This window comes from Tamandua tetradactyla, chromosome 4, assembly GCF_023851605.1.
Source record: "Tamandua tetradactyla isolate mTamTet1 chromosome 4, mTamTet1.pri, whole genome shotgun sequence".
NCBI lineage: Eukaryota > Metazoa > Chordata > Mammalia > Pilosa > Myrmecophagidae > Tamandua > Tamandua tetradactyla.
In genome coordinates, this window is record NC_135330.1 from 4,828,325 (window position 1) to 4,841,089 (window position 12,765).

At 38.4% G+C, this 12,765-nt stretch overlaps 1 protein-coding gene across 1 annotated transcript; it reads left to right on the forward strand.

Annotated features, from left to right (window-relative positions):
* The first annotated feature begins 59 nt into the window (after positions 1 to 59).
* On the forward strand, positions 60 to 11,047 carry CTSK (cathepsin K). Its single transcript, XM_077156115.1, has 8 exons — positions 60 to 220; positions 1,770 to 1,890; positions 2,212 to 2,334; positions 2,418 to 2,573; positions 3,596 to 3,814; positions 8,288 to 8,453; positions 8,708 to 8,813; positions 10,352 to 11,047. Exons 2-8 carry the CDS (start codon positions 1,771 to 1,773, stop codon positions 10,449 to 10,451), a joined length of 990 nt encoding a protein of 329 aa, XP_077012230.1. The 5' UTR covers positions 60 to 220; position 1,770; the 3' UTR covers positions 10,452 to 11,047.
* Positions 11,048 to 12,765: the final 1,718 nt, after the last annotated feature.

Here is a 12,765-nt window from a genome sequence, read left to right on the forward strand (position 1 = left end):
TCCACCCATATGCAAATCTGCTGCCTTCTTCCCTCCTCGCTAACCCTGCTTCTCAGCATTTCTATCCCGCCTCCAAGCTGTCCTACACAAGTTTTCCAGCTGACTGCTAGAGCTGACTTCCGCAATCCTGGTGAAATAAATCTAGCACCCCTAGTTATTCGCTCTCATTATCCACACTTCCCTGCCGAAACCAGCCTAGAGAACTGATCCCCATCAGCAGGTAACATTTTCAACTTCCCAAATCTTTTAGCTTTTCACTCCTGCTCCAGTCCTCCATTTTAGGAGTATTGGGGAGTTGTGTGCTTTCACTTTCACTCCAGTTCTCCATTTTAGGAATATTGGGGAGTATTGTGATTTGGGGATCAAAATGAACTACATATGCTCTGTGAATGAAAACAGTTGTCCTTCAATGTCCTTTATGGCCAGATAAAATCTGCCTGGAAATCTTTAGGATTCCCTCTGTGATTTGTGTGTATGCATGAATGGTTGTTAGTAAAACAAAGGATATAGAGAATCCTTTGCCCATCCCTTAAGAGTAGACTATAGTTTTCTGCTTTGGGCCAAAAGGAACCGAAAGGGTTAATTAGTGTGGAGTAGCGGTATTGCCGGGAGGTGGTAGCTCTGTGCTTCCTGCTCCTGTGACATCTTAGAGCCCCTAATGCTCTAGCCATTTAGTGTCTAGCTGGACTGCACCAATTTTCAAAGATTACACAAAATTGTCCCTAAATTCAGAAATTATGCATGCTGTAATACTTGCTAAAATTTTAAATTGAGGATATGTGATTTAGCAAGCTGCTCTAAGAAATGAGTTAACTTCTGAAAAGCTGAGAATTTAAGGATCATAGAATAGTGCTTTTCCATCTTACATTCTTCTGAGAAACCTTAGTCCTGAGATTTTTTTGTACTGAGGCAGCCACAGAGATTTTTTTTATTGGAATAAGAAAGGAAAACTTCCCTACCCACAGCAGCTGGTTGAGATTAGGGCAATTTCCTGCCTAAAATGGGGGGTAGGGAGAAGAGGAAGGACAAAGAAACATGTAAGGAGTGTGAGGAGACAAACAACTCAGAGAGAACAAGAAACACTGTCAACTTTCCTCTTGACCTCTCCTGGCCGGATCTGGAGATGTAGCCTAACAGAAATTCAGAATTTAGCCAAGGAAAAAAAGAATGCCTTGAAGAAACTATCAGGAAGCAAAAATTAGATGGAAATCTCTCTGTATTCTCCAACTTCATTCTCCTACTCTGCTCTTCCCCTGCCCAGCTCCTCCAAGCCTTTTGGGGACACTGAAGGAGACAGATGGCTACTGAGCACATCCTGATTCTCCGTTTTCTACCCTGCTTTTGGTTGTCTGCCAGTGTTTCTCTATATGTGTGCTTTTGTGGATGGGTTGTTTAAAATACTTGGGAAACAGATGTGCCAGTACCACATCCAAACTCAGGCCCCTCCTATCATTGTTTGTTTTATCATAATGAAAATCACCCTCAATTCTCTGTCTACCTTTGCCATAGAACCTAGTTTTCCCTTCCCTCATGGTCCGGAGGAAGGGGTTATTAATTGAGCGTTCATGAGCCCCTTTGGATTATTGTATGCATGCTTTTTTTCTGGTGAGAGGCACTACAGCTTTTATTGACTTCTCAAAGGAGTCTCTGACTCCCCAAAAGTCAAGAACCACCATTCTGGAACTATGGCTGTGTCTATTTCCTCATCCCAAGCCAGGCTATGAACCCCTTCCCAAATCTAAGTGTTCCTAATTGTCCCCTTCCCCCAGGATGTGGAGGCTTCAGGTTCTGCTGCTTCCCATGGTGAGCTTTGCCTTGAACCCTGAGGAGACACTGGACACCCAGTGGGAGCTATGGAAGAATTCCTACAGAAAGGAGTATAACAGCAAGGTGCCTGGGGAGACAGAGGGAAGCGTGGCAAGAGGGCCTGAGCCTTCTCTAATCCTTTACGAGCTTCCAGTCTCCCTTTCTCAATCCAGTTTCTTCTATCACACCACAAAGCAAGCCTGCTCCTCTTCAATAGCTCTTAACATACAACTTTTCATTTCTATGTCTTGACTTACTTTCCATCAAGTCCTAATCTTTTTCTTTATAACTGTCATATTTCTCTTTGGGAAGCCTTGGATTAATGCTATTAATCTATATGTAATTTTTCTACTCATATCCCTAGAGCTTTACAGTCTACACCAGTACTGATTATGCTTTGTTTAGATGGATGAAATCTCTCGCCGTCTAATTTGGGAAAAAAACCTGAAGTATATTTCCATCCACAACCTTGAGGCCTCTCTTGGTGTCCATACCTATGAACTGGCCATGAACCACTTGGGGGACATGGTGAGTTGCCCTCAGCTCCTGGCCCATCTGCCCTGCATCCCTAGTTCCCTGCTTATACCTGGCCTCTTTTTTCTTCATCCCAGACCAGTGAAGAAGTGGTTCAGAAGATGACTGGACTGAAAGTGCTCCTCTCTCATTCCCCCAGTAATGATACTCTCTATATCCCAGATTGGGAGGGCAGAGCCCCAGACTCCATTGACTATCGAAAGAAAGGATATGTTACTCCTGTCAAAAACCAGGTATCCGCCATTCTTCTGGGAGTCAGTAGGTAACCTGACATGACCTCTTCCTTTTTCTGCTTCTTAGCTCTTGAGGTAAGAGGGCATCAGGAAGAGGGGACAAGAGATTAAGGTAATGTCCTCTATGTTGAGAGAATTTATAGTATTCTATTATTTAACTCATCAACTACTTTTGGACATTTAGGTTGTTTCTGGTTTTTCGTTATTACAAATAGTATTTGCAGTAAGCACCTTTGTGCATATATTTTTGTACAAATTGTTAATGCAAAATAAAATTGGAATTGAAAATCTTCCAAAAAAGATTTAACAATCCTAAGCTCTTACCAGCAGGAGAATGTCAATTTCCCCAGAACCTTAACAACATTGGATTATATCAGCAATGTGAACAATTGATTAACATTCATTCAATAAAAAGAAATGTTTTTAAGAGCCAACTTGGTACAATGTTGGGCAGTAGGGATTCAAGATGTCTAAGACATAGTTTGTATCCTCAAGAAATTCTCAATCTTGAAAAATAAAAAGAGTAGAAAAGAAAGAAAACTCTACAATCTAGCCGAACAAACAAATAATAATAGCTAATACTTTCTGAAAGTTTATTATCTATGAGGAACTTTACATTCATGTAAAGACATGAATGAAATATTTTAATCTTCATAACAACTCTATTAAGTACGTTGTTATTATACATTATTTTACAGAGAGCAAACTGAGGCACAGAGAGGTTAAGTAACTTGTCCCAGGTCACATGGATAGCAGGTAGCAAAGCCAGGGTTAGAGCCCAAGTAAACTGACTCCAAAGCCAGTACTCTGCTCTGCTCTGCCTTACTGTAGCAAAGAGTAACAATAGTAACCACATTTATTAATAGCAAGAAAGCAATATATAAGTATTAATTGAGGGGAATAGGAAGACTAAAACAAAGGTGACATCTGTGATGGAATTTATAAAATGTATGGAATTTCATCAGACAGGTAGAGGGAAGAGTGACTAGCAATGACTGATAGTTTCTCTGTTTGCCTCTCAGGGTCAGTGTGGTTCCTGTTGGGCTTTTAGCTCTGTGGGTGCCCTGGAAGGCCAACTCAAGAAGAAAACTGGCAAACTCTTAAATCTGAGTCCCCAGAACCTGGTGGATTGTGTGTCTGATAATGATGGTTGTGGAGGGGGTTACATGACCAATGCCTTCCAGTATGTGCAGAGGAACCGGGGCATTGACTCTGAAGATGCCTACCCATATGTGGGACAGGTAAGACGGCCACACACAGTTATCTGGTTCTCTGAACGTTCCTCCTTTTCCAGCATGGTCTTTTGTACTGGAAACAATTCCAGAAATCTTGTTTTCCATTACCCTATTCTGCTTACTTGATGGTATACTATCCCACAGAAAGCCAAGAAGATTCCTATATTTTGAAAAGTTTCAGAGAACACTGCAAACTTAGGATACCTAAGCTCCTATCTGCCTCTCTGACCCTGTAGAAAACGAATGGAGGATAGGTTATTCCACAAACTACTGAGTGGGACTCTATAACCCTGTGCTAGGACCTCAACTTTCCTACTCCCACCATAAACTCCAGTCCACCATGCTATTTTCATGAGTCCTGTGACTTTATTTTGTATGATCTCAGTGTGGGTTTTAGAAATGTTAAAGCAAATTATGTGAGTTATACTAATCTGTAAAACAGGAGGAAAAAAGTTTCTTCGTATTTATTGTAATTTTAGAGATGAAGGGTCACCTCACTTTCTCCTTCCAGATCCTTCTGTAGTTACTAAGAAGGAGATATTTCTTAACTATAAACTTGGGGCTGATAGGTAATATAATAAGCGGCCTTTGCAACAGGATCCTTAAGAGCAAATTTATAAGGTTTAAGTAATAAAAATGATGTCTACTGAGCCATGTGTTTAGTGTATTTTCTCATTTAGTCCTCACAACAGCCCTGTAAGGTAGCCATAGCCACATCTTATAGATGAACAAATTGATGCTTAAGGAGGTAAAACAGCATACTTAAATTAATACCACTAGTTAAGTAGCAGAACTAAGATTTATCTATCAAGTCTGTTTATTGGCTGGAAGCAGTCCCAAGTATGTCTCCTATGTATGTGTGCGAGTATTTCTTTACTGGGATAGGATACCTAGAATCACATTTATTTGAGTCTGAGGGTATATGCATTTTCAGCTTTACTAGATATTGTCAAATTGTTTACCCAGGTATTTGGAACAATTTAACTCCCAGCTGCAGTGTTTTAGAAATTCATTAATTCACACCTTCAATAGTATGTTTATTTGGTCATCTGCACTTCTTCAATAAACTGACTGCATGTATCTTTTGTTCATTTTTGGTTGGATTGTTTTTCTCTTACTTAATGATTTTTTGGAATTTGAAAAATATGTTTGGGTCCTAATACTATGTAAGTTGTAGGTCAAGATTTTGTTTTTTCCACTTAATGTCTTTTTATCCTGAAAAGTTCTTAACTTTAATGTAACAAAATTATTAATTTTTATCTTTGTAATTTGGGCCTTTTTAAAAATCAAATAGCCCAGTAACTTTTGAAATCCAGTATTTTATTCAAACTCTTCTGAGGCATTTTACTACCTCCTTCCCTTTTTGACTATTAGGTACTTAAGAATTTCCTAACAGAGTTTGCTTTTGTTTAGAATGACTGAACAAATCCATTACAATGGATACTCCACAGCCTATATAGTAAAGTCACTTAACACATCTTTATGACAATCGCCACATCAAAACAGTACTTTATTTAGTAAATTTCACTCTTTTATTCCATGTTATGTTTTTCAGCTGTCAGATGTACAAGGCTAAGAAAACAGAGATTTCACCTGGAAAGAAAAAATTTCTTTTAGTCTATGTTCACTTTTCAGAACTGCTAGGTCCTATGTCCATCATATTTGAATTCTGGGGTTTCTAGAATCAGATGCTGCACACTAAAGGTATCCTAGCAGATTAGGTTGTTTTTTTTTTTTGTAACTTTTTTTATTGTATAATGTAACATATGTACAAAGCAAAGAAAGAAAAAAGCAATAGTTTTCAAAGCACTCATCAACAAATAGTTACAGGACAGATCCCAGAGTTTGTCATGAGCTACCATACCATTCTCTCAGATTTTTCCTTCTAGCTGCTCCAGAATATAGAGGCTAGAAGGAATAAATACTTTTTTTATCATCACAATCGACTTTTTAAAAAATTTTTTGTGAAAAATAACATATATACAAAAAAGCAAAAAATTTCAAAGCACAGCACAACAGTTAGTTGTAGAACAGATTTCAGAGTTTGGTATGGGTTACAGTTCTACAATTTTAGGTTTTTACTTCTAGCTGCTCTAAGATACTGGAGACTAAAAGGAATATCAATTTAGTGATTCAGCAATCATATTCATTTGTTAAACTCTACCTTCTCTGTGTAACTCTACATCACCTTTGATCTTTTTACCCCACTCTTTAGGGATATTTGGGCTATGGCCATTCTAACTTCTTCATGTTGGAAGAGGCTATCAGTAACATGCGATAGGGAAATGGAACTAACTGATGTTCTGGAGAGGCTGGGCCCTTTAGGTTTCAAGACTTATCTGTTCCAGAGACCCATCAGAGGTCGTAAGTTTCTCGAAATTTACCCTAGTGCATGGAACATTTGTAGACAGATTGGCTTTTAATTCTGAATACAGCAGGTTGGTCAGTGAGATAACCTGAACATGGCAAAATACTCTCTTTTAACTTTTTGTTGTCATTTGATATAAAAGAAAATAAGACAAATCTCAAGAGTATATAAAAAAATAAAGCAGATTTGTGTTAACAGTTTTTTCCATACTGATTAATCCAGACAGCCAATTGAAAACTTCGCATAATAATATTAAAGAAAAATAAATTGGGCAGGCCATGGTGGCTCAGCAGGCAAGAATGCTTGCCTGCCATGCCAGAGGACCTGGGTTCGATTCCTGGTGCCTGCCCATGTAAAAAAAAAAAAAAAAGAAAGAAAAATAAATTATTGATAGCTTGCATCATTTATTCAGTGCCATAAATCATAAATCAGTTTGCTGAGAGCTTAATAAATAGCTCTAAGACTCCAAATAATTTAATGCAAGTTACAAAAGATTTGAAATTCATTTGGGAATAAAGAGGCATTTGATTTACAATTTCCATTCTCTTGCTTCCTTTGATCATCTTTTCAGTATGTTGGAACAATGAGAAATGACTGTGGTCTCCCAATCAAGTTAAAATGAAGAATTAGCCAGATACTACACATGTTCCATATTTTAACATTCTGAATCTAGGGCAATTATACTCTTGTTTCTAAAAACAATGTCCAGAATTGAAAAACCTCTTTTCAGATTGAAACGTGAATGAATAGAAGGAGGTAAAGAAAAATAAAATTTTAAAAAGAAGCTATCTAATAGAACAGCAGCCAGAAAAGAACATTTTAAAAGGACAGTAAATGAAGTTTATTCCAACCATAATGCAAATTAGTCTTATCCCCTTCAGTAAGTTTTCTTAGAATACTACTTCCCTTACCATCTCTTAGCCCTCTAAACTTTTAATAATTCCTACCACGCATACACTCATCAAGTTTTTACCAAGAACCAGGGCAGTACAGTTCAGTGGGCCACACAGATAAAAACAGCATTTTAGGGGGAGGCTGGCAGGACAATACTAAGCTATGGCAGCTACAGTGAAGTCCATGAATGCCACAGTTGAGGTATAAGCACAGAGTAGCACAGATGGATTTCTGAATCCATCTCCAAGATATTCTTTTGCTTGTAGATTTGTGCAATCTCTGATGCCAGAAGGTATCAGGGGTTTGGATTATATAGCAGAAAACAAAGGGATCTTGAGAAATTAAGGCAAGGAACCACTGTGATCCAATGCTGCCATTACTGTTAATATTTAGATGATGTATCCTTTTTGTAGATGCATCCTTAGGGTTTTTTGTTTTGTTTTGTTTTGCATGGGCAGACACCAGGAACCAAACCCAGTATTTGTAGGAAAACTTAATTGTCAAAAAGAATACACCACCTTGACATAGACTATCATTAGTTTCTGTAATTGTGGTTACCAGTGAAACATACCATTGCCAGCTATGCTGCAGTACAGATTGCTGGAAGGTCACAAGCTAAATTGCTAATTTAGCAATTGCTTTATTAATCTGCTTTAGTGTCACGTTGTATGCTTTTATATCTGTCTCTGATCAGAACACGGGTGCAGCCAAAACTCTTCCTCCCACTAACTCCACCAGCATAGGCCTGGGGACAGGTTCTCCTTTTAGCTGGGCCTCAGCCTCGTGTCCTCCCCACGTAGCAGCTGGTGCTTCGTCATCCTCCAATGTTCACATATACTACATGACCTGAAGATGATTTGTGCTTTTTAAAAAGTCTTATTTCAGAACTCTTTCTCTATCCTGAGGTAGTAAAAATATTCTCTTCACTCTTTTTTTTTTTTTTTTTTTTACCATTTTTTCTTTCACCTTTATGTCTTTGAACCATCTGGAATTGATTTATCATGGAAAGGAGGGATCTACTTTTCCTATACGTTTTTATAGTTTCTAAGATTGTGAGGTGGAAACAGATCCTATCTAGAGAATCTTGTCTGTTGCCCCTGTTAGGTCAAAGCTAGAAAGTCCTTACCAACATCATTCAAAACACTGGTAGAATTCTGACTCACCAACTCATTGCCTGCTGTGTTGTTCCAGTTCTGTTTCAACCTTGTTTCTTCCAGGATGAAAATTGTATGTACAACCCAACAGGCAAGGCAGCTAAATGCAGAGGGTACAGAGAGATCCCTCAAGGGAATGAGAAAGCCCTTAAGAGAGCAGTGGCCCGAGTGGGACCCATCTCTGTGGCCATTGATGCAAGCCTGTCTTCCTTCCAGTTTTACAGCAGAGGTAAGGAGCTGTTCCCATAGAGCACACTCAACAGTCTCTTAAGATTTGGGCTTCTTGAAGGGCACTGAGCATTTTCAGAACTTAGTTTTCACACTTGGATTGAGTTTGCCAGAGAGAAACTAACAGCTACCGTGATCCGGAGCATTTCTGTCTTCAACCCTCCTGACTCATACTACACAGGGTCTCCTAGACTCCAGACCCCTTAGGGTGACCTTGAATTGCAGGAAGCTTCACCTTGACAGTTTGTTTCCTAGGTGTGTATTATGATGAAAACTGCAATAGTGATAACCTGAACCACGCAGTTTTGGCAGTGGGATATGGGATCCAGAAAGGAAACAAGCACTGGATAATTAAAAACAGGTAATCATGGGAATACTACTTTTGTCACTCAATCACTCACCCTTTTAACCTCACTCCAACTTCCCAATATTCTTTTTTCTCTCCCAAATGAAGAGAAAGTTGTCTCAGACTTTTCAGTTCCACCTTCCCAATCAGAGAACATTAATTCTAAGTCTAATATTTAATAGCCAGACAATAGTACTCAAAGTATGTGCTGGGCAGCTGCCCCATGTACAAAGTACTTTGGCTAGGTGCTTAGCCACATGCATTTATGAACGAGCAGGATGTCTGCCTTCAGTGATCTCACAGCCCAATAAGAGAGACAGACCTAACTAAACACAATATATAGTAGCATAAAGAACCAGAAGCAGGTTTGGAATTATTATTATTTTTCTTTCTTTTATCCCTAGTGGGATCAGTTTCTTAGGGAGTTCTCCATCATCCATCTCTCTAGGAACAGGAGGGGAACAGAGTGAATATATATATATATATATATATATATTTTTTTTTTTTTTTGGTGGGGGGGTGCATGGTTCGGGAATTGAACCTGGGTCTCCCACATGAAAGGCAGGCATTCTAACCACTGAACTAGCTGTGCACCCTACCCAATATATTTTAACCTTTGTTCCCCTGTTTTTTTTCTATACCCCTTACCACTCCCTTTCATTGATCACTTATATTTCAATCTACTCCATTTGTTTTAACATTTGTTCCCCCTATTATTTATTTATTTTTAATCCATATTTTCTACTCATCTGCCCATACCGTAGATAAAAGGAGCATCAGACACAAGGGTTCACAATCACATGGTCACATTCCAAAAGCTATATCATTATACAATCATCTTCAAGAAACATGGCTACTAGAACACAGCTCTACAGTTTCAGGCACTTCCCTCTAGCCTCTCTAATACACATTAAACTAAAAAGGGGATATCTATATAATGTGTAAGAATAATTTCCAGGATAACCTCTCAACTCTGTTTGAAATCTCTCAGCCACTGACACTTTATTTTGTCTCATTTCTCTCTTCCCCCTTTCTGTCAAGAAGATTTTCTCAATCCCTTGATGCTTAGTCCCAGCTCATTCTAGGATTTCTGTCCCATGTTGCCAGGGAGGTTTACACCCCTGGGAGTCATGTCCCATGTAGAGGGGGAGAGGGTAGTGAGTTTGCTTGCCATGTTGGCTGAGAAATAGGCCACATCTGAGCAACAAAAGAGGTTCTCTGGGGGTGACTCTTAGGCCTAATTTTAACTAGGCTTAGCCTGTCCTTTTCAGAGATAAGTTTCATATGAACAAACCCCAAGATTGAACAAACCTGTTGATGTGGTTGTCCCCACTGCTTGCGAGAATATCAGGAATATTCTCCAAATGGGGATGTTGAATTTTCCCCTTTATTGCCATTCTCCCAAGGGGTTCTCTCCATTTCTTAACTTTAAACTCTTTGAAGGTAAAAACTGTCTTACTCATTTACATCAATACCCAGCACAATACCCAATTAGTATTTTTATGAATAAGTAAACTGAAAATGCTAAGTATTTTTCTTGACTGGTCCCACAGCTGGGGAGAAAACTGGGGGAACAAAGGATATATCTTCATGGCCCGGAATAAGAACAATGCCTGCGGCATCGCCAACCTGGCCAGCTTTCCCAAGATGTGACTCCAGTCAACCAACCTCATTCCTCTCTTCCGTTCCTTCCACAGTGGTGCAATGTGCTAACATACTTTGGAAGGGAATTGGTATGCCTTTCTTGAAGCAAATATAGTGATATGGACATTGTTCAGTTTCTCCATTTGCTTGTGCGTCAGGTGATACTCCTACTACTTTCCTACTCTCTATCTAATGCCTTTATTTTTCACTGTGACTACAGCAATACATTTTCATGGCAGGTATGTGCCTTTAGACTAAGAGATATCACCACAGCTTGCCCTAACTGTGTTGTCCTGGGGTTGATGCTGTACAGATTATTAGAGCTTAGAGATCTTCTGACAGGCTATATTTTCATTCACTGGGACTGGTTAGCTTTAACTATCCTAGAAGACTTAAGTTGACCTCACTTTTCAGTCTCCAGGATCCTTTTTTCTGTACATCAAGGTAGAAAGTTCTATGTTTTCCACAACAATTCATAATCTATTCATTAATCTTTGCTACAAGTTTACATGATACCCAAAATGTGTTTTTCTCTCTCTCTCTTTTTTTTAATAAACCAAAAATTTATCTCTTGTCCTCAATGTAATAAATAGCTATTTAGTAAACATGCATTTTGTGTTGGATACTCTACTAGGTGCTAGAGACACAATGATGAATAAAACGTTCCATATCCTTGATCTGTTCACAGTCTGGTTGGAAGGTGACATAAACAGTTCATCCCAATTCATTTATTTATTCATTTCTTCAGCCAACATTTACTAAGCATTTACCCTGTATCAAGAACTGTACTAAATTTCAGGGATTAACTGGACATAATCCCTTCTTTTGAGGTGAGCACCATCTGGTGAACTACAGCAGTAGGCTAAATACCACAGTTAAAGTGTACACAAGGTATCACGTGAGCACAGAGGTGGAAGTGCCTCACTTCGTTGAATTAAGGACATCTGAGCAATTTAAGAATTGCAAATATAGTTTTGGTATAAACAGGTATATGGTAATATGGATGGAACCTATAATTCTTGTGGGAGGACCAGATTAAGTGGCTTGTAAACTGGATCTTAAAAAATATCTTAAGGCCTCTTCTAAGGTTCTATAACTTAAACTTTTTCTATTGCCAAAAGAGGGAATTGAAACTGTTAATCTACTAATGGTTTTCAGCCAGTCTTAATTTTAAAAGACCTTAGTTGACTTATAAATCAATACAACTTCTTTTCCCATTTTTCACAAAATGCTTATTGAGCACCTATTAAGAGTGCTAAGAGCACCTATTAAAAGTGAACCTATTAAGAGTGGACACTAGAAAGAGTTCACATTTATTAAATGCTTAGTATTAATTGCTTAAATGTCAGACACTATTTTATTTCATGCTATGCAAAAAATTTTTTGCATGTAAGTGTCTATTACCAGTGTGCTCAGCATAGGAGGATGAAAAAACTTAGTAAGACATGACCATGACTTCAAGAATTCCATAGACTGGTGGTAGAGATGGATAAAGAAACAACTAATAATAACAACCATAATGAAATAAATATTAATTATACAAGCTCAAGAATGAGTAATAATTCTTTTTTAAGCATTTTTAAATTGTGAAATATAAAATATGTGCAGAAAAAAAGATAAATTTCAAAGTGCATTTTAACAAGTAGTTAATAGAACAAACTTCAAAGTATGGAATGGCTTACAATTCCACAATTTCAGGCATTTCCTTCTTGCTACTCTAATACACTGGAGACTAAAAAGAAATATCAATAAAATGATTCAGTAGTCATACTCATTTGTTAAATTCTGTCTTCTCTGTTACAACCCCTTCCTCTCGTCTGATTCTTCTCCCAATCTTTAGGGTTATTTGGCCAATAACCATTCTAACTTCTTCATGTTGAGAAAGGATGTTGACATGGGGTAGGGGGATGCAACTTGTTCATATTCTAGTAAAGACTGGTTCTTCTGGGTTTTAGGGCTTATCAGATATAGGAATAATCTAGAGGTTTTAGGTTTCTGAAGAATAAACTAAGTGAAGTTATTGTACAGTCTCAGATAGAGCCAATGGGTATCTTTAGGGTTTTCAGGAATACTGTTGGTTGGTGCTTGGCATACCATGCAAATTTACAATATCTAGCTAAAGCTTGCATCAGAGTAACCTCCAGAATCGCCTCTTGACTCTATATGAAATCTCTCAGCCACTGATACCTTATTTTGTTACATTTCTTTTCCCCGTTTTGGTCGAGAAGGCATTGTCAATCCCTTAATGCCAGGCCAAGCTCATCCCTGGGAGTCATGTCCCACGTTGCCAGGGAGACTCACACGCCTGGAACTCATGCCTCAC